Here is a 24,523-nt window from a genome sequence, read left to right as displayed (position 1 = left end):
CTTCCACTAAATTCCTTTTTGCCCCTTAAAAGATTTGCACTGGGCGACCTGAAAATTTACTTGGCTTAGATTAGCTTCAAGGGAACCACCAGAAATAATTACCCTAAAATTATGAATTTTGAATCCCGGTAACCGGCAACTTGTATTCAGCCAAATACAATAAATATAGTCCTGCGGTACATTATTTATTTATTTAGATACACTTATCTAATATTTAAAGTATCTTTAGCTTCGAAATTCATTCGAAAAATCAGTGTAAAAACTGCTTATCTCACTCTTTTCATAACTCTTTGTATATTAATGATTACACTCGACCTATTTCAGCAGCAGACAACGTACATTCACCCTAAAGAGAGAATAGGATAGTCCACGGATTGAATTTGTGTTACGTAAGCATACAATTGTGTTATCAATATTTACATAAAATAAAAAGCTGCATAAGTTTCAAATGTTTCCAATTTTAATTATATATTGACTGTCTTAAATAAGAACTTACACCGCCTGGTAAATTTCAACTTTGCATTATTTCATGTAGTCTATAATAATTATCCGTCGAAACGAGTTTCCCTAACAGCAAATTACAAAATCATCTATCTAATAACTTACTTGTTGTGTTGTTATGAGGCGTGAAGATGCAACTCGAAAGAGAGCCATTTTCTCCCCTAATAAATCTTCCTAGCTTACACACCGACAGCTCACTGCTGTTAATTTACCGAAGTTAAAGCTGAGCAGGAGGCCCAGAAGAAGGGTCACGTGACACTTTACGTCCTATACAGATGGCACCACTTACTTAACATCGTCTTTTTCTTCTTTGTCGTCAGACATCAATAGGAGGGACGTCAGATCACAGCAGACAGGTGGGTGTTAAACATAATTCAATATGTTTATATCACTCCAGAAGAAAAATCGACGATATATTATTTGAATTTAGAATGCAGTTACTTTCCCAGATTCCCACTGTGTTCAAATCTGAAACATGAATTGACACCTACGTGTATATCGGTCACGATGAAAGAGTAAGTGAGGCGAGGCAGCTTTTACTTTGGCAGACTAGGTTTCGAGTGGAACAATATTATTCCCAAGCCCGACAGTCTGGTTTCGAAAAAACAATCTTGAAATTGAGATATTATTGTTATTGTAACTGGGTTTCTCTCAGTATGGTTAAGCACTTTAATCTGAATACATAGAAAGTATATGCGTATTCTCAAAAATGGAGCTTCAAAGGACATTCACCTCAAAAGATGTCATTTTATGCCAAATATTTATTTCGTATAAGCTTGAGAAGGGACAGATGTGGTGTCTGGATCCATACATTCATTGCATATATACTTATTTCGGTGCAGGTAAAATTTTCAATCACACAAAATAATTGTTGAAAAATTATAATTCTGTGATTTGCTTATTGTCCTCCAAAGATTTGCACTGGGCGACGTTAAGTATCTTTGTATAGATAAGGTTCAAGGGGACCACCAGAAATAATTGTTCAAAATTTTAGTTTTTCACAAATTTTGTTACTGCTCTCTGTAATATTTGCACTGGAAGACATGACACTGCTTCAATTAGCATAGATGAAATGAAAAAGGGCAACAAGAAAAATTGTAAAACACGCCAACCTGTGCTGGGTGGCTGCTAAAAAGCACGAATACTACTAATCGAGTTAAGGCAGGTGAACCTGGTTGGCCAGTGGGGGGTTACGTCCCCAGGGTTGCGTCAGCAATGGTTGGCACGCAAAAATGACGGTGATAGTGTAGTTTTGGCGCACCACATTTTGGAAAGTTTACAGGTATAACTCAAAACTACATGAAAAGACATGTTTATAAAGAGCAAATATCTGAAGACTACAGGATTAGGCCTACATACGAAGTAATACAATCATGTTTTAGAGGAATTAGTGTAAAGTCATTGATTTGCGACAGATAAAATGAATGAGTGCAAGTGAAAGATGACCTGTTAGATGCAATTTTTCATCGGTGGTACATTTCTGCACAGTGTACGGAACCTACATTTTATGTTTACATGTGGATCATTGCTAGTATGAAGCTATGACAAGTGCTCATATCAATGCCACTACCCACTTTTACCCTTGCTTATGTCCATACTCTCCATCGCTGATGCGCCTGCTCCCTTCATACGCGCTACAGTGCGGCAACACCAGTTTCGCGTTGCCCTGTCTCGGTTAGGTGGCATTCGGCTTTTTAGTGGGCATCTAGCACAGGTTGGTTTGTGTTTTTGCACTATAGTTTCTGTCACATATCTGGAAGCCGTATTTGATGAAAGTCGTAAAAGAATTGTGAATTTGCTACAATTCTGGTGGCCCCCTTAAATTTTATCTATGCCAAGTGATTTTAAAGACTTTGCTTTGTGGTTCTTCTGAGTACAGTTTGGTGTCCCTGGGATCGACAAATGGTTTTTGAAGGCGCAGCGATGATGTGTACTTCCGTATTTGGGTTGTAAACTTAACACGAGTATATTTTCTTCTGATGTTACATTTACGTATTATTTGTTTTGGCAAGTATTTTTAATTCTTGAATTGCCGTTATTCTTGAACTAATTCTCCACCAGTATTTTTAATATATAATATATACAATGTGTTTGCAAAGTCCTGTCTCTTGAACTTTGAACTGTTATAACTCGGGAATGAAACATACCATATAGATGCAAGATACGCACGAAGAGACGGAAATACGCAACATAAGACGACAGGTGAGGAGGGGAATATTTCGCCAAAGTAAGTGATAATTTTTTTTTTTTTTTTTTTTCGTAAACATGCAAAATACTGTGTCGTGTGAACTTCTATGGTTTGTGCGGAGCACGTACTAGAATATCGGAACTATTTACAATGTATTTATTGGCAGGAAATAATTTTATGATGTCATCATGAAAACCTAGTTTTCCGATAATATTTTGTGCTAACAACGCTGTGAGCACCAATATACATCAGGTTATGCGTGGCGGATGTCTGTGCATTATGTCACAAAAAACTGTGGAAACCGTAAGATAGATTTTTTTTTTTTGGGGGGGGGGATATTAGTGGAACCTAGTTACTCGTATACGTGATTGGTAACAATTGATTTTTTTTTTCTTGCAGCGAATGCTCGAATTTTCTACCTATCGCTTCTATGCAGCATATGATATGATCCCGTAAAATTTCGAAACAGTTTCTGGAAGATCACAGGGTTCATGTTGTTAATGGCGTGCCCAAAGTTTCCCTGGAGATTTCTAATCATAAGTGGTTCGGAGGTAATTCCGGGAGATACGAAATTATGCCAGGGTGTATCTTCGATTCCTCTCAACGCTGGTTATCAGGGATTTTGCTGCAGTATTTCAGCTTCCGCTTAGTGACTCCGCCTCCCCCCCCCCCCAAGAAAATATAAATGAAATCTTTGAGTTTTACGTCCCAAGGTTATGCCGGTTAGGCTAAAGGAGACGGTGATGATGAGTAATGAATGAAATGGTGGAATGAAGAAAGTGGGAGGAAACGGGAGAACCCCGAGAAAACCCACGCACGCGGTGTTTGTCCACCACAAAGTTCACTTGGCGGGGGCTGGGATCGACCCCGGCACCCCAAGTACCAGAGGTGAACGCTCTACCACTGAGCCACCGCCCCCCCCTCCCCAAGAAAATCTTAAGTCAGCAGAGCTTCTGATGTTTATTTGTTGTTATGGTGCACATCTTTCAAATTGTCCCATATAGGGTTGCCAACTCTGAAAAATAAAATATAAAAAGGGAACGCCCTTAAAATTTCTTGTGATACAGGTCTGAGTGTGAAGTATCTCTGTTCGGACCAATCTATAGGAAGGGAATATACTATCGTGAAAAAAAGTGCATTAGCACCCATATTCTAATGATACGGAAGGTTATTTCGGGATGGTAAAATCAAAACATAAGGATTGTACTGGGACACACTTTGCCAAAGGACGTACTCTGCAGAAGAATGACATATAATCACAATTATTCGTAGCTTCGGGGAAAGAGGAGGGTTATGCGTGGAAGAAACACTGGTTCTGGTCCCCTGAATATTTTTAGGAAACCTCAATGTTTTTCTATGTGACACAGGCGTGTCGTGAAACTTTAGCACTGATTGTTGTCGCACCAATTCAAAACTACTCGTTCTAAAGAAAGTCTGGTGATGAACACGTTCTTGTAATTTGTAATTTTTTAAGTAACAATACTAACACAGAGACGATAGCGACAAGAGGTCACGTATCACCTCACTTCCATGCGGAATCATACTGCTCTGATCCGGTTCAATTTCGGCTTTGACTCTGTGAAAACAGTGTTGTTAGTCAACATGTAATGCAAATAAGTATATGAACTACATTCCTTGAGATGTTAAAATTTAAATTAGCTTGATTTTCATTCCATTTTCTTTAGAACATGTAGATATCCTCTACGCATCATGTGATGCACTTTGGTGTTTAAAGTGTTCTTAGGAGACAAGAAATTTTCGGAAAACTTTGTTTTCTTGCTGACGTTATAATATGTTGTTTAACTGTCAACCTATGTATTGTAACACAGATACATAGGTTCTTTATTTTAGCATGTGCCACATTTATAAGTAAAGGAGTTTCCGTGGCATAGGATTTTAGAAATGTTTTCTCCCATATCATTCTCTCCTTTCTCACATGTCTTTACTTAATGTGGCGGTGAATTTCAGTTTCTCAGAAAAATATGCCAAGAACCACACTTTCTTCGTGTGCAACTTGTATTCATTTGACACGTTTCATTCTGGATTTTTGACAGTTCAAATGTCAGGACTTGGCGGGTATTCTGTATAACTTATTACAATCGTGGCTTAATAAAGATAATACGAAGCAAGGACGGGAACATCCCGTTATTGCTTGTTATGTAACATTTTAAGATCAACGTATCATAATCAGTACGCTAAAAGTGAGGTATTATATTACAAATTTAGTATGGAGATACCATTCAATTTTAAATTAAAAATGGAAGTCCAATGCAAGCTAATGTTGGAAGCTACGTAGGCAGTCGATAAATTTTTCCAATATCTATCAATATATTTAAGCAACCTAGGTTTCTTTATAAAACAACATCTGCATTCAGACGAGCAGAAATATACAATTTGGTTTCGTTTCGTATGTTTAGGCTTAACATCCTTACGTAATACTGAGTTGTCAATAAGAAGACTTTTGCTTCAAGTGGCATTCGAGCTGCTTCTTGGTTTAGACTTGAAAGATGGCTTATAGTTCGACTGAGAATTGAACATGGGACGCCTTGATTAAACGGTGAAAAGGAGATAAAACTAATGGAGATGGTTTGACATGTGCAAACGTCACCATGAAGTTCACACAATTTAAAGCATTTTTCGTTATTATTATTATTATTATTATTATTATTATTATTATTATTATTATTATTATTATTATTATTTTGGTTTAAACCAGGTTTTTTTGGGGGGTTTAAATTATTTACTCTATGTATTTATATTAGATATGGACAGAAATTAGTTTGTGTCGCCTTGGTGTTATTATGTAACAACGGGGTTATGCTGGAAGAGGTCACATAAGCTTAAAGCGGAATCCAAACCGCTTCTCGACTTACATCCAAGAGAAATTATCCATTTAGACACGAAACCGGGACTAATTGGTCGCAGATGCGATTGCCGATTCACTCACGAAAAACTCCTGATAAAAATACGTTGTACTGATCTTTACATAGGCGTACTTGGTAATATAATTGTGAAGAGTCATTTCAAAAGGACAAAAAGATAAACAGTTACACAAGTAGAATTATATATAAATCGGGAAACTCCCGCCTTAGCCATTGGGAAAATCCTCTTATTACTTTAAATGCATTTGTATGTAAAATTTTAAGATTAACATATCATAATCACTACGCTAAAACTGAAGTACTAAATTACAAATTTGGTATGTAGATATTATTCAATAAAATTAAAACACAGTCAAATCCAAGTTGATGTTGGAAGCTACGTAGGCAGTTGATAAATTTTGCCAATTTCTATCAATAAGGGGCAAGCTTGGTTTCTTTATAAAACAAAAGGCATTCATTCAAGTAGAAATATATAATTTGGTTTCATTTCGTATGTTTAGGCTTAACATCCTTATGAAATACCAAGGTTATCACGGAGAAGACTTTCGCTTAAAGGGACACCTCGAATCACTACTTGGTTTACACTTGAAACATGGGTTGTGGTTCGACCGAGAATTGAACACGGGACCCCTTGATTAAAAGGTGAAAAGTAGATAAACGTAATGCGGATGGTTTGATATGTGGAAAAGTCACCATTAAGTTCACACGATTTAAAGCTTTTTTCGTTTTTTTTTAAACCAGTTGCTTTTTTTGAGAAAACCAGCTGGTTTAAATCATCTTGGTTTAAACCAGCCAACCCTGATCTGTGACATAGATGTTAAAATTGTTTCATCAATTATCTCTTTACCGTATCGTATATAATTTATAATAATAAACAAAATTGGGTCAATCCAAATGAAATCGACCAATGATGGTTGCTGACAAAATTTAGTTTTTTTTAAATTTTTTTAAATTTTATTTTATTTAATTTTATTTTATTTTATTTTTTACCTATGTTTGTACCATATTCTGGGAGTTGAAAACGGGTATTCATTTATTTTTTAGCCGCGCAGGTTTCGTCGTAGCGGCCATTTTCTATAGGCATCTGAGCGTATTTTGAACTTTTCGAAAGATGTGGTTAAACGCGGTAACTTTTTAGGTTTTAAAGATAATGATTTCAAACCAAAACCATATGAAAGATAATGAAATGGACAATATTCTGTGTTCTGTGGACATTGAGACGTACTTTAGATCGTCGGGGAAAAAAGCTCTGAACATTGATGTTAGAAACCTAAAAATGTCCGTTTTGGAATGTACATTTTGAAACGAAATAAATGAGACTCACCTTCAATTTTTTGTCTACATAGAGACTAGATAATAGACAACGTCCTAAACAAATTTCAGATCTGAGAGCCGTATACTTAATTTTTGAGAAATTTTTAAACATTGCGAATTTTTGAAAATCGTGTATTTTCACCATCAAATATTTCAGGAAGGACGCAAGTGAAAAATCTGAAATTTGCACAAAATACACGAAATTTTTGCAGTAACAAATGGGTAAAATCGCATCACTGAAACTTGAATGGTTTGTGAGTTATAAGTTTTTTCTTTCCTGGGACTTAATATCATGAAGTGCCATGAGGCGTGGATATAGACTTTGTAGCAAAATTAAAATTAACGACAGTAATGTTAAATTGGAAAATGTGCACAATTTATGAATCATATCTTGTACAAACAAAACGAAACGTGTCTGTTATTTCTTTTCTGCCTATAACGCTGCTGTTGGGACATCAGTAAGGTAAACAGTTGACTAATTTGCGTGCAGGGTTTGGCACTGATATTGGAAAGTACGACCTGTAGGAATTGTGAACTCTGTGGGTTTGTTTTCCGGAGAACGTTAGTGATTGGCACCCAGACTTTGTTATTCGTAGGTAGTTTAAAAGAGGTTCTTGGTCCATGGGGATGGAAAAAGTGAACAAAAAGATCGTCCTGACTGATGTCTTCAATTCTCCCAATCCGCTATTTCTCGTCGTAAATACAGACTACTTATCATTAGATTCAAATGACAACATGCTGTGTTCTGGAAGTACTGAAGCACTGCAATCAGTAAATTCATCTGGTTGTGACAATTCATAACATGTAATTTATGTTTGCGTCAGAGGTACAAATCTATGATATGATCTGGTATTGATAATTCTTTTACAAGTAGCAAATCTGGAATTTCTTGCTGTTTGACTGCACTTCTCCCGATGAAACATAGATATATTGTATGCCTGAGATACTATCAACACAAAACCTAAACATCTGTTCAGCTGTTAATATTTCGAATTTCACATCATTGCAACAACTTATAACTCAGAAACTACTCAAGTCTCTGTGATGCAGTTTTATCTACTTGTTACTGCAAAACTATCGTATATTTTGTGCAAAGTTTACACTTGTCACTTGCGTCCTTCCTGAGATATTGATGGTAAAAATACACTATTTTCGAAAATTCACAATGTTTAAAAATTTCCAAAAAATCAAATATACGGTTCTCAGATCTGAAACTTGTTTGGGACGTTGTCTATTATCTAGTCTCTGTGTAGACAAAAGAATTGAAGGTGAGTCTCGTTTATTTTGTTTCAATTTGTACATTCGAAAACGGCCAATTTTAGGTTTCCAACATCAATGTTCAGAGCTTTTCCCAGGCGTTCTAAAGTACGTCTCAATGTCCACAGAACAGAGAATGTTGTCCATTCCATTATCTTTCATATGGTTTTGGTTTGAAATCATTATCTTTAAAACCTAAAAAGTTACAGCGTTTAACGTAATCCTCTGAAGAATGCAAAATACGCACACGCACCTATACAAAATGGCCGCTACAAACCAACCTGCGCCGCTAAAAAATAAATGAATACCCGTTTGCAACTCCCTGAATGTGGTACAATCTTAGGTAAAAAAAAAAAAAAAAATTGTCAGCAACCTTTGTCCTGGAAATTGGTCGATTTCATTTGGATTGCCCCAATTGTATTCACCAGAACACGTAAGAAACAGACATTTCACCTATAAAAGTTGTTTTCTATGAATTATTTTCCCTTTGTCAAGAGTAATGAGCTCTATTTTGCAACGTAATTTTCTGAATTTTTGTAAGGTTACTTTAGTGGTCAATCAATTCTTGTGATTACTTCGTGAACTGGTAGAATGCATATCAAGTTATATGTGTCTTTATATACAATAGTTGTATATATCTTCCATTTTTTCATGTATTTCTTTTTTTTTTTAATTTTTCTTTTTTCTTTTTTTTTTTAATTGTGCATCTTGTTCTTTCTATCACTTTGAAAGCAATATAACTGATGTTGTTCTAAAACGAGAAACAAAATCTGGCCAAGGCAAACACTTATTATTAATAATATTTACAGTTTTTATGTTTTGTGTCATTGTCTTCATCAGAGACAGTATGGAAGTTCAGTGTTAGGCTATAAGTGATATATTTGAGAAGAAAAGTGCAGGTTACTTTTAACAGCCAACCAATAAGGTTCTTCCTTTCATTTTGACATTTCTCTGACATATATGTAAGCTATAGCCTCAGGTTGCACTTTCAGAATATGTCGTATGAAGGCAGTGATAATATATATTACTGACACTTTATCGCAGAGTAGTAATGACAGGTTGTTCGCTACAAGCCTTTGGGTTAGCTCCTTCGCGGCTAAGTGGTTAGCGTACGCGCCTTTCGCGTGGGAGACGGTTCGATTCCTGGTGGAAGCTGTAGGTCCACTTATATAAGCCTTGCTTTTAGAAAGGACACTAAACAAGTCAAATCCAACAAATCTTCATTTTGCTGTATGCCAACCAGGGTGGATTGATTTAAATCAAGATTTAAATCACTTGATTTTTTTAAAATAAAAATCGTTGATTTAAATCAAATTCCGAAATAAAATAATTTAAGGTAAAAATAAGTAAAACCCCGTTTCTGTTCTGTTATTTCGGTTACGGAAGTTAATAATCATAATACAATGAGACTCAAATGTACAGTATGTACAGCATAGTATGAAAACAAGTGTCATGCACAGGATGATTAGGGAAAATCCCGTTTTGAACGGGTAACGGAGCAATACTGCTTTCTTCTCTTCGTAACAATGGGTTTGGGTTTTAAATCGTTAACTGTTCCAACGGGGAAATCACCATCGACATTTAAGACGAAAATTCTTTCGCGTGCACATCTGCTTGTTTGTTCCCAGATAATAGGGCGTATTTAGAGAGGTTTTATCCCCTCTCTGATTTTTTTAAAGATTTATAACTTTAGGCGAAATTTATGTATTTCGTGCCTCAAGCTAGTTCCAATTTTTAAAAAATGTGCCCCTACCAAATATCAGTAACTTTTGTGAAAAAAGTGTCATTTTGATAAACGTTGCTATACTTTTCCTTAATGCTTAACCTTCTAAATTATAATACCTATTTTTATTCTATTAAAAATCGAATCGTCATTATTCGATTAAAAAAGTACCAATAAACCTTTTTACTTTATTTATTTTTTTTAAAGACTGAAAGCATTGTAGAACATGTTACATATGCTTTCACGCCTTTCTGCGTCGAGACATAGTGTGTATGGCATCATAAATTTAAAAAGATATTTTTTTTGTTATGCCTGTTATTCTTATTTTTTGGCAGGCGTACATTTTGCATTAAAGAGACTGAAATTTTGCACACTCGTTCAGTGTACCCCTTAGTATTTTTCAGATCTCTGCGTGAAAACAGGGGGGTCCAGAGGGGAAAATGTAAAAAAAAAGAGGATATTTTTAACAAAATAGCTTTTTCCGCGATTCAGATGGAGGCATATGAATGGTACCATTTGAAAGTCTGTTATATTCTGAAGAGAATGACGTACGAACCATGATCCTAGGATAAATAAGGATGTTTCAGGAAACTGTTACCTGAAATCGTGTTTTATATGGGAATCTGGGGTATTTGGGGAATATTATTTTTCGCGGGTTTACTTTTGCACCTAGAAGATTGAAATTTTGCACATTTATTCAATGCACCCCTTAGTATTTTTCAGTGTTTCAAATCTCTACCTTAGAACAGGGGGTTGGTCCAGAGGGGTAAAAAGTAAAAAAGGATATTTTTAACATAAAATTAGTTTTTTGGTGATTTTTTCGCCCCAGATACACGAGACATTTGAATGGTACGATAGAAAATCGTTTTTATTCTGAAGAGAATAATGTACAAATCACGACCCTAGGATAAATAGAGATGTCTGAGGAAATTTTTATATTACATACAGGTTATCTGAGGCATTGTGGGAATGTTCTTAGCTCATTGTTAAATATTTTCCCCGCCCTTAGTATTCAAGATAGTTTGAAATTTTATACACACATTTAGTACACCCCTTAGTATTTCCCAGTTGATTTTGAGATATGTGCGTTAACACAAGGAAGTCCAGAGGGGATCAAAATTTGAAAAATAAAAGAAAAAGAAAAAAAAACAGAAAAAATCCCATTCTTTCTCTCTCAAAATTTCCCGCTTCAGGGACATGATAGGGAAATGTGAATGTTACCGTTTCAAAGGCTGTTCTATTCTGAAGAGAATGAGGTATGAACCATGATCCTAGGATAAATAGGGATGATGTGGTAACTGCTTGACTGAAAGTCCATAATTTTCCTTTTAAAAAAAGCCATATAATAATTTAAAAGGGTTAAGAAACATTGTTTGGGATTAACAGAAGTTAACAATTGGGGATTAATTCAAAATTCAACCCTGATTCTTTCATTTATATGGCATAATTAGCATTTAATACTAATTCCTAATGCTTTTTCTTCAGTTTGCGACTTTACGAGGAGAAAGATTTAATTTAAATCAAAAAATCTATTTAAATAAAAAAATAAACAAAAATTATTTTTTTAAAAAAAATCATGATTTTTTTCCACCCTGTGCCAAACGCCAAAGATGAAAATCATGTTTAATTAGAAGTTTCAATTGTTTCATATTTCACTTTCTTTGCTTTGTCCAGCTGATTTGCGATTACAAAAATATTAATGCTCAAATCTAGTATGTTTACTGCCTGATAATAGTAGTATACTTCATGTGGGTTGGCGGTAAACCTTATTAAATAGTGTACTCTTCTAAAGGTAAGCAGTAATAACTTTATGTAATTCACTTTTCGAGTGTTGCTTAGTTGATAAATTACATCGTGTTTAACATAAAATAAAATTCATGTGGATTTTATACAGTTACAAACTTATTTACATTTAATACAGTCCTTATCTTAATGATAAATAGAAAATCACGTTTATGTTCAACATCATCACTAGAGTGACCTTATGGCGACGTATCGCTTTTAACGGGATTGTCCCATTTTATGAAAAGTCGTCCGGTGTCCCGAGGAAAATGCAAATCGGATGTTAACATATCCCCTGTTTTAAAAAATTGTCCCGTTTTTGGCTTTTATAGTTTTTATGTGCTACTAAACTCCATATAAGTCTTCATTTGGAAGGATTTCGAAATTTTCTTCTGCAAGAATTCAGTCATCTAAAAGGCGTGATTCGAGGAACAATCGATGTCCCTAATCCTGATTCCTGTTAAATCTTAGAGGTAATGTGAAAATTAAAATCGGAATTAGGTAAAATAAATAATTGGTTAATTTGAAAACCTAGCTTTCTTTTTCAGTGGCATGAATAACGGCATAATAATGGTTGTACTTAGATGGATTGACGTACGTATTATGTCAGTTTGGAAAGTGTTCTGTTGCTTTAATTTCTAAATTTGGTCACGCTAAATTAGCGTTACTTACAGACTAAGATGATTTTGTATTATAAATACATAAATGTTTGCTTTGATTAGATTTTTTTTTTATTTGAATTCCAAAGATAGAATGAGCAGTTTTCAAATCCTATTCTTTTGTGCAATTATCACGTATGTTGATCATTTCCCGACTGATTAGCCAAAAACCTTTCGTAAATTGGAGAGGCAAGTTGATTTTCATTACTAAATATTTATAATAACCATGCTGTTTTTTTCCTTTCAAAGGGAGATTATCCTTGCTGGACAATGGATGGAATACCTGAATCATGTGATACTTTTGTTGTGCTGCCACCTAACACTGCTAATGGATTAGTTGTATTTGGCAAGAATTCGGATCGCCCAAGAGATGAAGTGCAAGAAGTTATCTACCGAGAAGGACGTGATTACTCTGAAGGAGAAAAATTGCAGGTACGTTGTATCAAGCTTATGTAAAAGAAGTTTCGTTCACATAGCAAATAATTCTATTTTTGTATGGATCCAACAGTTAAAAGTGTTCAGTGTTCTTATTTCTTTTTTCAGACCGATGTAATATTGTGAGGTATGAGTATATTATATATATACTGGTTGAGAATTGCTATGAATGAAACTCATTTTCAGCCATAATGTTTTGTAACATAGTCAGGATGCAGGAAGTATAGATATTGTGCAAGCTTTATTATCAAAATATGACAAGAATTAGTCATCATAAAAATTAACAAGACGTGAAACACCAAACACACGAAGAGCGCTATGGGGTAATGACATGAAATGTTAGATATCATGAAACAGAGGGGTTCAGAGGAAATCCGTAAGGCGTATCACTACCTCGGACACCAATGCATACGGCACATGTTTGCCACGAGAGAGTTCATGAGTTGCACGGGTATTCCATTCTTCCTTTAGGACAGGTTTTAGGTCCTGAAGCATCAAAAGTGGTGGTTTCCTCTATGCAACTCGTCGTCCAAAGTCATCTCAGGAATAAAATTGAGATCAGAATATGGTGGCCAGTCCATGCGGTAGTTATTCTCACGTTCGGTGGGACAAATGAACACCTGATACCTCGGCAAACTCACTAGCAATTTCCGCAGGAACGGGGCACGTCTATTCCTTCTGGCCATTTGGCCAGTGTAAGGATCCTGTCGAGCTGTTGTACTCCTCCCACGATCTCCACCATACACGCGTACGGCCGTTCTTCTGGTCACATCATATTTCTTCAGTCAGGAAATAACGCATTGTGCTACTCCCATCAGACTTACAACCTCTGTAACACTTTGACCTACCTCAAGACAACCAACAGCTTTTCCACGATCATAATCACTGAGATGAAGCCTTTGCGCTGATTTTCCAACAGACAAATTAGCTTGCACTATCATATTGTACTTAACGGCGGCTGTTGTGTTTGGCTGTATCTTTTACGCGCAGTCTTCTGCCTCAGTCTGGCGTTTGTTAGTGAGCTGAAACCTCGCATAGCCCGGTTGCTTCTCCTCTTGGATGCAGTGGCTCACTAGTGCCCTCTACTGATATATTTATGCCACTACATAGCCACGTGCATTTCAGCAATGTGCGCCCAGGGGTTCTCTACACTTGGTAGCTCCCAGACAGGCTCCAAACAAAATTTTCAGATAGGCTCTGACTTAAAGATGGGTGTGAAGTAGGCAAAAGGTATGCCTTGACAGCAGTGAATACGGAATGTGTCAATGGGAAGTCAGAAATGTTTGGTAACTCCAGTTTCACGATTCCTTGTGTTCGGAATAACACGTGATGCGATGTAATATTTCACACGTATGCATATATTGAAAACGAGGAATATACCTTGGAAGAATATGTCGCAATACACTTATTCCGAACACTAGGAAACGTGAACTGGCGTTTCCTAACACTTCCGACTTTCGGTTAACACATTGTCAAGGCTTACCTTTTGACTACTTTAGCCCCATCTTTAATCAGAGAATATCTGAGAACTCTGTTTGAAGCATATCTGGGTATGGAATTCCTTGTACACACATTGCAAGTTGCTGAAATATGGCATATGTGCGACTTCCTCTACGCTGATACGGACCGCATCTATACTGTTTCTTGTGTTCGAAATAACGGGCATTACAATGTCGTTTTTCCATGCTTTTGGACAGCTCTAGCTGTGACATACATATATTTCCTTGTAGGGCCATATGTAATTTTTTTTTATCTTAGTGTCAGAAATCACTTCCCAAATATTGTTGTTTTCAAACACCCTGTATATTATTATTATTATTATTATTATTATTATTATTATTGTTATTATTAATATTATTAATCTTGAATCGCCTTTGTAACTTAAACTAATACAAATAAAGCGCTGAAGTTTCGTATGATGAAAATAGCGACGGTGAAACATTTCTCAAGTTAAACAACATCACCAGTTTAATAGTGCTGCCAAATCAACTTTATTGTTTTAAAATGGCACTACGTGGAATTATTACATATTTCAAATCGACATATTAAATGAAAACTTAACAATATCTACTTTATTTAGTACGGCAAACTAAAGGCGCTACAATTTTTGAAACAAATTTTGGAGTTTTCTACAGCACTAGTGACGCAATACACATGTGAAGCACATTAGTATCAAATACTGTGATCGTGATACATGACGTATTTCATATAAACAAGAACAAAGGTAAAAAAGATGAAAATTTAACTTTTTAAAAAGATTTTTTTTTTTTTTTAATGCATACACAACTGTCACATCCAGTCAAGTATTTGGTCTAGGAATTAATTCGTGCGGGTGGACAAGAGATGGCGCAACGAACGGAGCGTCCCACAGTTCCGTGTATCCACACATGTGTTGCAAACCCCTGTCATCGCGTATCGTTCGTAGTATAGGGCAGTGGATTAAAGCGTCAACAACACCAGTTTGTAGTTAAGTGAACATGGCGCAATTTGTGCCTGATAAAGTGTTTTTGCGGGGTGTCCTGCTGCATTACTTTAACATGCAGAAAAGTGCGACTGAAAGTCATCGTACTTTGGTGGAAGTGTATGGTGACCATGCTCTAGCTGAGCGAACGTGTCAGAAGTGGTTTGCACGGTTTAGAAGTGGTGATTTCGGCTTGGCAGACCAAGAGCGAGCTGGACAGCCAAAAAAATTTCAAGACGACGAATTGACAGCATTGCTCGAGCAGGATTCGTGTCAAACGCAGGAACAACTTGCAGCAGCATTAGGCGTTGATCAAACAACAGTCTCCAAACGCTTGAAAGCCATGGGAGTGATTCAAAAGATGTCACATTGGGTTCCACATGAATTGAAAGACAGAGACGTTGAAAGACGAAAAACCATTTGCGAATTGCTGCTTCAACGACAGAGCAGAAAGAAGTTTCTGCATCGAATTATTACGGGTGATGAGACGTGGATCCATTACGAGAACCCTAAACGAAAAAAGGCCTGGGTGAAACCAGGTCCATCACAACCAAAACGAGATATTCACTGTGCAAAGGTTATGCTGTGCATATGGTGGGATATGAAAGGTGTGGTGTACTATGAGCTGCTGCAACCGGGTGAAACTATGAATGGAGAACGTTATCGACGACAATTAATGCGTTTGAAGCAAGCTCTGGCCAGAACACGACCAGAATGGGAGAACAGACATGATAAACTTATTGTTCAACATGATAACGCTCGCCCACATGTCGCAAAACCGGTCAAAACCTATTTAGAAAATGTCGGATGGGAAGTTTTACCCCACCCGCCGTATTCACCAGACGTTGCTCCTTCGGACTACTACTTGTTCGATTGCATGAACAACGATTTGATTGGACAGCGGTTTACTTCTTCAGAAGATATCGAAACATGGGTCTCTGACTGGATCGCTTCCAAGGATGAGGACTTCTTTCGCCACGGAATCCGTACATTGCCTGACAGATGGGTGAAAGTGGTGGCTAGCGATGGACAATAATTTTCTTAAGGTATTTATGTATTTTGTGTTTGTACTACAGCTTCAATGTGTGCGTACCAACCGCACGAATTAATTCCTAGACCAAATATATGGTTTCCAATAGATCATTATGCTGTCTGCAGCAATTTAATATTAAAGTTATGTAATTGCAAGCGTATCGTGTTAAACGTACGAATATGAGTTTTTCCCCCTACCCTTGGCAGGAATACTGTGAATCTCAATGGTCTTTCTGAATAAGAGTTGTACAAATATTCGATCTTTAAAGTAACTCAAAACTAAAAAGTAGGCTTTGCGACCAGCAGCTTGATCAACCTAGGAATTAGGTTACAACCAGATCTGTTCTGTTTATTGAATGAGGAAAGTAACAAGGACATCTGTTGTCCAGATACAATTTGATAAAGATATCTGTATTCATTACAAGCTTAATTGTGTTGTATAGTAGGAATAAACTAGGTTGCACGTCACATACTTCGGAGGGTTCTAACATTTTCCCTGTTATCTTCTTAATACAGTGTACGTATATTGAAATCGATCAAGCTCCTCATACTTACGCTGTTATTTTAAGTAAACCTGCATGGATGTGGGGAGCAGAAATGGGTGCCAATGAGAAAGGTGTATGTATCGGAAATGAAGCTGTGTGGACTAAGCTTAATGGCCCAGATGATGAAACTGAAAAGTTGCTTGGCATGGATCTTGTTCGGTAAGTAGAAAAAGAAAATTTTAAAATTATTTATTTAAGATATTTCATATCCATTAAGATGTTGAACGCTGATGAAATAACAGATTTAATCGTAGGATTGGTCGCGCCAACTTTGATATCCTGCTTGCGGGGAGATTGCTCTTCTAGTTGAGCTACAGCGATGCGTTTGGTTTCCTGACTTGCGATGCACTCTTATCCTAACCAGTAATTTGTAGAAGTATTCCAACAACAGTTATATTTTAGTTGAGGAAGCTCCAGTGGGGTGTTCCATTGCGGTTGCGCTTGATCGAATATCTTAAGTATATTTCGTATCAATTTCTTTTAGAGTACATAAATGAATAATGTGATGAATTACTTAATCCTGGAATACAAAGGAGGTACTATGGCACCCCACCACTTCCTTGTACACCTACGTAAGTATTTTCGTACCCTCTGTTGTTTCACTTACACCAGAACGGCTAGAACCACAAATAACAAGACACCTAACACATTACAAAATAAAAGTTAGAATGCTTACGGGATAGTCAGTATTTTGTTGGACTTCCTTTCGTTCTCTTGCATGCTTTCAGTAGCTCTGGAACACTCAAGACGAGAGTTTGGAGGGTAACAAGTGGCTACTTGTCCTAAACTTCCCTGATGGCAGCTTCCAGCAGAGGCAATGTAGAGATGTCCATACCCTGTAAACGTCTCTTCATGACAGATCATAGGTTCTCTATGATGTTTAAGACTGGACTATATCCTAGCCAATCTTCAAAAAATGAGACACAAGCATATTTAAGCCAAGATACCACACTTTTGGCTATATGACAAGCTCATATTGCATAAAAAAGACGTTTTTTTTTTCAAAGGACGATTCCAATACATCGTTTAACAGCTCAAAATAGGGAAACTGATTCATAGTTTGGTTTCTAGAGAGAGTAACTAACTCTCGTACACCACCATAACTAAAGGAACCCAAGACCATGATAGTGGCAGTGTGTTTTACAGATGGACATGTGTGCTGAGGAAGGGTTGAATCGTCACCAGGAAGACGGTACATTCGCTGGCAGCCAGTGTCACTAAGAAAAAGCGTGGCTTCATCAATCCACAACACTTTTTTTCCAGTCATTAACAGTCCAAGCATCATTTATATATATATACAGAAAGCCAGTTTTTTCTTACGATGATCCTCTGTAAAAAGGAGTTTCCGGGAGCTCTGTAACTTTGTAGCCCTAAGTTGTCATGAATTTTCTCCTGCACCATCCGTAGGGACACATTACCAAGCAATGCAGGGTTGTTTTCTTTTAATTCCCTAGGTGTTAAAGAAGGTTGCTTCTGCAGCTACCTTTTCATGATCTTTAGCGTTCTTTGAGACACTTTCCTGGACCTACCAGACTTTGGTTTTGGACGGGGCATTTTGACTTCTTCTTCCTCCCCAAAACGTTTCACCAAATGTTGTACTGTTCTCAGCTTCAGAGACCCGTTTGCCTAAAGATATCTTTGATTTTTTACCAGCTTTAAACAGGGCAATCACCGCCTCAGATTCACCAAGCATCAGAACGCAGTAAGGCATCTTGTCACAAAGAAATGAGATCGCAACAGAGCAGCATCAAAATTACATGAAATACCAAGAGCACATGCACACTCCAATTAATCCTGTCGACCTACCAGAGCAAATTGAAACTTGTTACTCTACAGCAACTAACACAACAGGCGGGTGTTTCCTGCCAGTGAGCGACAATACTTTACGCGGTGTCATTAAGGAAGTACGCGGATGGTGTGTAAAACCTCGAAAAATATTGACACTAAGCTTTAGGCGTCAATACTTTCCGCGCGCACTGTATAAGCGAAAATGTTAGTGTGTTCCAAAACTTGCCCAAAAATGTTAATTATTTCGGGTTGCATTGATAGGTTGAAATCGTACAGCTCTCATAGGCTTCTGTTGTAAAATCAGCTGTTAACCTTGTATCTTTAACATTTTAGTACAAATAGAGGAAAATTAAATAAACCTTACGACACCGCATCGTAAGAGGAAAGTAGATTTCTTCTGCTTACTGTGTTGAGACTGATGGTAATATTTTGGAGAACAGGTCAGAAATTAATGATTTAGGGTTCACACTTGATCATAAGTTAAGTCATCTTCCGGAACACGTATTGAAAAAATATTGTGTGTAATAATTCCTATCATATACTAAGTTTTCTTGTAACAAATATGAAAGAAATTAACAATATAGGGGTATTCATAGTTTCGTTAGGCGGCCTTTTTGTGCTGCATACACAAACTACTATTCAAAAATTGCTTATATTAATTGTAGTGTATTATTAAACTTATAATAAAAACTACATATAAGAATACAGATACTACATATAATATAATTGCTATAAAAATGTAGTATAATACATTATCTACTAGAAAAGAAATCCGTGAACAAATTTTATTATACAAATCATCAGTCACTTCTAAAATCAGTGAAAAATCAAGAAATTTTAAAACTATTGAAATTCAATGTGAACAAGAGTAGGGTACGCACTTACGAAGAAATAGGTTTTATTTTACAGTAAATCGTATGTTAGCCACGTTATTTGTAAAAAAGTATGTGAACTTAGTTGAGAGTGACTCTACACCAAATGCAATGTGTAGTTCTCCGTGACATTGTTGGAAAGCTATGCAAAAACTCCAGTTGTAAGTTTGTTCATCTTGTAAAGAGTATGAACTACCTGTTCTTTGCTGTAACTCTACAAGAAAGAATCCAGACTTCATGGGACCATTTCAGAGCTACTGGTAACTGTGATGAACCTCTTCCGAACCATTTATTTTCCAATACCTTACTCGAGTATTTTAGGCGGTATAAATTTATAATATACTGATATACCATCATCATCAGCTTCACACTTATTTCTCTCCCATCATAAAATTGTGTTTTGGTATGTTTATTAAATTGTCCTCTGAAATCCGTTTTAGTGTCTTAATTAATTTGTCTGTACGGGGTCCACGTGCCCATTACAATCTGTTATAGATATCCGTTGATCCGTCAGCCTCCAATGAGAAAAAATATATATAGTGACGGGACGTTTGGGTCACTATAATTCTATTTCCATATATTGTTCTTGGCCAGATCCTTGTTACATATTTTCTGTTCTTTGTTCCTCTAGATCTTCGGAAGCTAAAATGATACTTAGAGAAAAATTAAGTTCTAGATATTGGTTATAGTTTTTGATATTTTTATTCTCTTAGCCTCGATGCATAATCATGGAACGTTAAAATAAATAAATAAATATTTTTTTTTTCATGTGATGAGTGTAATTTTGGTATATTAGTTATGTGTATTAATTTTACAGTTTAGGACTTGAGCGTGCTGCTTCAGCAGAGGAAGCCGTAGATGTTATTTCTTCACTCCTGGAAAAGTATGGACAGGGCGGCCAATGCTCTGATTCTTTCAATTTTACCTACCATAATTCCTTTTTAATAGCGGATCCCAAGGAGGCATGGGTGTTAGAAACTGCTGGACACCTGTGGGCAGCGGAAAGAATCACTAGTAAGTTTTCTATTTGTATGGGTGTAACATTGTCAAAATAAAGTTATTCTACTATGATTTCTTCATGTGATCTTATTTGAGACGAGTTATCGTAGATTTAGCTACAAGGGTAAACTTTTAGGACAAATGATGTTTTTAGTTAAGACGCTAGAAATTTATTTTATATTTTATGGTAACTTTTGACCATTCTTCAGCAAAATGCGTTGTAACTTGAAATTATATACCAACACTGTTGGCACAACCTCACACTGGCAACCTTTATTTTTTATCTGCCACACAATGGATCTATATGTTCTTTATTTCTAGCCATTGGTTAAATGGCTTATTTATGATGAGCATTGCAATTCATAATCTATTAGTGAATATTACACTCCATATTATTCTTACCATCATTGTCCCAAGCTCAATTTTTAATATGATCATTTCTCTTCATCAATCAAGACGTGATCCAGTGGCGTACCCAGTACGGGCTGACCTGGCTCGTCCCTCCCCCCTTCTCCAAAGTGTAGTGATGCTGAAAGCGGATTCTACTTATATGGAGTATGTTCCATTTGCGATGTCGATGTTACGAACTTTTGTATAACTTCCAGCTTAAGCCTCCTGTACGTTGCGTTATAATTTCAAGTTTGTATGTGTGGTACTTTATACTTGGTACCCACTGGCCGGATCTAATCCAAATTTGATTGGCGTATGGCTCATCATCTAAGGAATAAGGATCGCTATATTTGGTGGTCGAGCTTGGCCAGGATGAGACTCCGCTCTGCTTATATGTGATACTTTATTTCTCGGTAACTACTGACTGACTTGGAACCAAATTTTTGGACAAGTAATTCATCGTCTAAGTAATGAAGATCACTATAATTGGCTGGCCGGGTTCGGCTCGGCAACACCGGAGCTCCAGTTTTGCACACCGGAAGCTTCCAATTCACTGACTATGTCGCTCTTTTTTAAAATTTTTCGCCAAGGAAAGCATTATGTAGCCATGTTAAAATATTACTTCTCAAAAGCTTTTCATTTAAGCGTACAAAAAATTTCAACATATTAGTTATGTACAATATTCTTATTATTGCGAATATCTTTCTTTGTGACGTATGTATCAAAATTTACCAAGTAAAGTTCTGAATACAAATCATCAACCCTTAACGAGTTTTCGTTACCATTTGGCAACACATTTGTTGATCTTGCTTATTGCGTTTGAAGAGTATTATTTTCAGGTATTATTCGTTGTGGTTATTTGTGTACATAACTTTTCGTAATGGTAGAGCAGCTATTGCCCCCTGGTGACAACTCTGGTGAATTTTACGCGGGAAGTAGTCTGTGGATATGTTGCTGTTTTGTAAGCAGTGCCGGAAGCAGACAGAAAAGTTAGTGAGCCGTTAAGGGTTAAACAATAAGTGGATGTTTAAATTTTAAAGTGTCTATATATATTACTAAGAAACTTATATTGAACCAACAAGTGAGTGTTAGAATAGGGAAGAGGAACTTACAGACGAGAGTATAATTGGAAGGGGTGTCCGACGGGGATGCTGTCTCTCGTCAACATTATTTATTATCTGTCTAGAACAGATAGTGAAGAATATCGTATATAATAAAGATGGTATTTCGGTAGGAGGTAGAGTAATTAGATGTATACTGTTTGCAGATGATAGGCACCAGTTGCGGAATCTGAAAAGAAAACCAATAAAATGTTAGAAAACTTGAAGGGTTGTGACGAATATGGATTGAAATAAGTGTTAGAAGGACAAAAATCGTGGTGATTGGAACGAAAAGGTCGATATCAAATATAGAAATGGGAGGGTTATCGATAATTGGGTAGTATGATTAGTGATTATATGAAGTGCGAACATGAAATAAAAGCACGGATAGGAATGGCGGAAAGAAGTCTTTAGGAGGAAGAAAAGTCTATTTTATGGAACCTTGAATAAAGACTTGAGAAAAAGACATACAATTTTTCGTATGGAGTATTGTACTGTATGAGGCAGAAACAGTGACATTACCCAAAAGTGATGAAAAACGACTGGAAGCTTCCAAAATGTAGGTGTGGAGAAGAATGGAGAGAATTGGCTGGGTCGAACAGAAAACGAATGAGGGAGTGTTAAAAGTGCAGGGGAGGAAAGAACAATTTTAGATATTACTAAAAAGAGGAAGAGAAACTAGATGGAACTTCGGCTAAGAAGGAAGGGAGGGAGCGAAGAGGGCTAAAATTGGACAGTATCAAAACAGAAAAATCGTACATGAAGACGAAGAGGTTAGCAGAAAACTGGGGAGCATGGAAACTTCTCAATTACTGCAAGTGACCTGCCAATAACATATGACGTTGATGTATTGCAAAGTTCCTGCTTATCCAAATGATTCTCGCTCGTGACTTTGGCATGCAGGGCCCCTTACTCCTGGTAGGACCAAACTAAAATTATCCGGCGTTGATTCAGTCATGAAGTAATTGAAGAGGTACTTGAATTAAGGATTAGTAAACTCCGGTCCTGAAAGCCAGAAATAGTAGCTCCTGCGAGGCGATAATCTGATTACGCATCACTCAGTTGATCGAGCACTATCTGACCGGCTATAGATCTGTATGAACTGTAGGAAAGAGAGTTTATCTGTCCTCTACGTTATCAGATTTGAAAACTGAAAATATTGCTACTCTTGCCAGGAAATATTGCCCTTTTTCCGCGATGAAGGTTTCTAACTGTTGGTTCTGCAGTTATGAGAGAAAATGGATTGTGACCTAGCCAATCACCACTATGTTTCAAATATTTTGTCAAGTGGCGTATTCGTTCATATTTTATATGTGCGCGTTCGTATAAATATTACAATTGTACTCCCTGTCTTTTTAAAATTTTATCATCAGCATTATTATTATTAATATTATTTTTAAAACCTAAGGTTATTTTAGTATTAAGTATATTAATTAAGAAAAAATATAACTTTGACAAATCGTAACAAAACAGCAGAGGGGACACAAAAACTTTTACCAGCCCCGTAAAATAATTTAATGACGCATGTACTCGAGAGAAATTGTGTTAAAACATTAATCAATTGTTACAGGTGGATGCCGCAACATTTCCAATACGTTGAGCATAGGAACAAACATCGATAAAATGGCTTCATCGCTAAAGGAGCATGCTCAAAATGAAGGATTTTGGGATGGCCAAGTGAGTATTGTAACTTTAGAAAACTGAACATGGAATTTTAATTTACACACACACACAACACTCATATATATATCGGGCGTGCCTTAATTATTGACACAAATGTCGGGAGTTGATTCCCAACACCGAGATAAGCAGACAAGATCCTATGAATATATAGCATATTAGGCACGTTGGCAGAGTTAGCGGGAGCCGAAAGTTAGGAGCGGTAGATATCGAAAACCAATATGCGGTCTAGAAAGTCTAGAAGTGGCACGAATGTCCAATACGTAGTTGCTTGGTTCATACACACAGGTGACGCTTGTGTTCAAGACTACAGTACATGAGTGCGGTCATTGTACTGCGAGTGTTGAATAGGACAAATGGCAATGTTCGACCAAAATATAGTGCGTTATTCAAACCGCGAACAGGCTGACGTGCTATTCATGTACGGACGTTCAGATGACAATGGACGTGAAGCAGCACGACTCTATCCGGAGTGTTTACTGAACAGAGTCCAACCATCATATAGGATGTTTGCTGCAATTTATCGACGCGTGTGTGAAACAAAGACCGTACTACCTGCTCACGTAGATGCTGGTCGACCCTGTAGTGTATGAACACCTATTATACACATACGTGTTAGAAGCTGTGGATAATGATCCAGGTACGAGCACGAAGAAAATTAGCCATGAAATATATGTTAGTCAGATGACTGTTGCGTCCGTTACTTGAAAATACCTTGTACCCATACCACCTTCAAAGGGTACAAGGATTGACAGAAGCGGATTTCCAGCCATGTGAAGCATTCTGCCAGATGTTAATTTAACAGACCACTACCATCATATCGTTTCAGACATCAGCACGGTTCACTAACGAGGGCACGTTTGGAAGAAATTGTATCGTCAACATGTATAACATACACACGTGGCAGATGCACAT

The 24,523-nt window shown here is 36.7% G+C and overlaps 2 protein-coding genes across 6 annotated transcripts in view; one reads left to right on the top strand and one right to left on the bottom strand.

The window, feature by feature from the left end:
* The window catches only part of LOC145668503 (putative citrate synthase 2, mitochondrial), a 76,677-nt gene extending 75,933 nt beyond the window's left edge, over window positions 1-744 (bottom strand). Inside the window, exon 1 of the mRNA XM_081736463.1 lies at window positions 607-744. Within this exon, the coding sequence (XP_081592589.1) occupies window positions 607-654 (48 nt within the window). The 5' untranslated portion in view covers window positions 655-744. The remainder of the gene's footprint in view (window positions 1-606) is intronic.
* Window positions 1-24,523, top strand: part of LOC145668504 (secernin-3) — a 98,170-nt gene that overhangs the window by 37,655 nt on the left and 35,992 nt on the right. Inside the window, exons 1-5 of one of the 5 annotated variants that reach the window (XM_081736467.1) lie at window positions 726-857; window positions 12,556-12,738; window positions 16,751-16,938; window positions 20,257-20,453; window positions 23,499-23,605. In XM_081736467.1, coding sequence (XP_081592593.1) covers window positions 12,577-12,738; window positions 16,751-16,938; window positions 20,257-20,453; window positions 23,499-23,605 — 654 coding nt within the window. In that variant the 5' untranslated portion in view covers window positions 726-857; window positions 12,556-12,576. Of the gene's footprint in view, window positions 1-725; window positions 858-894; window positions 1,017-1,105; window positions 1,344-12,555; window positions 12,739-16,750; window positions 16,939-20,256; window positions 20,454-23,498; window positions 23,606-24,523 lie in introns of those variants that run through there. The other 4 variants (XM_081736468.1, XM_081736465.1, XM_081736464.1 and 1 more) reach the window with 4 other exon arrangements.

Source organism: Thermobia domestica, chromosome 13 (genome assembly GCF_964235325.1).
Source record: "Thermobia domestica chromosome 13, izTheDome1.hap1.1, whole genome shotgun sequence".
In the NCBI taxonomy this organism is placed as follows: Eukaryota; Metazoa; Arthropoda; class Insecta; order Zygentoma; family Lepismatidae; genus Thermobia; species Thermobia domestica.
This window is presented reverse-complemented; position numbering and strand designations above follow the sequence as displayed.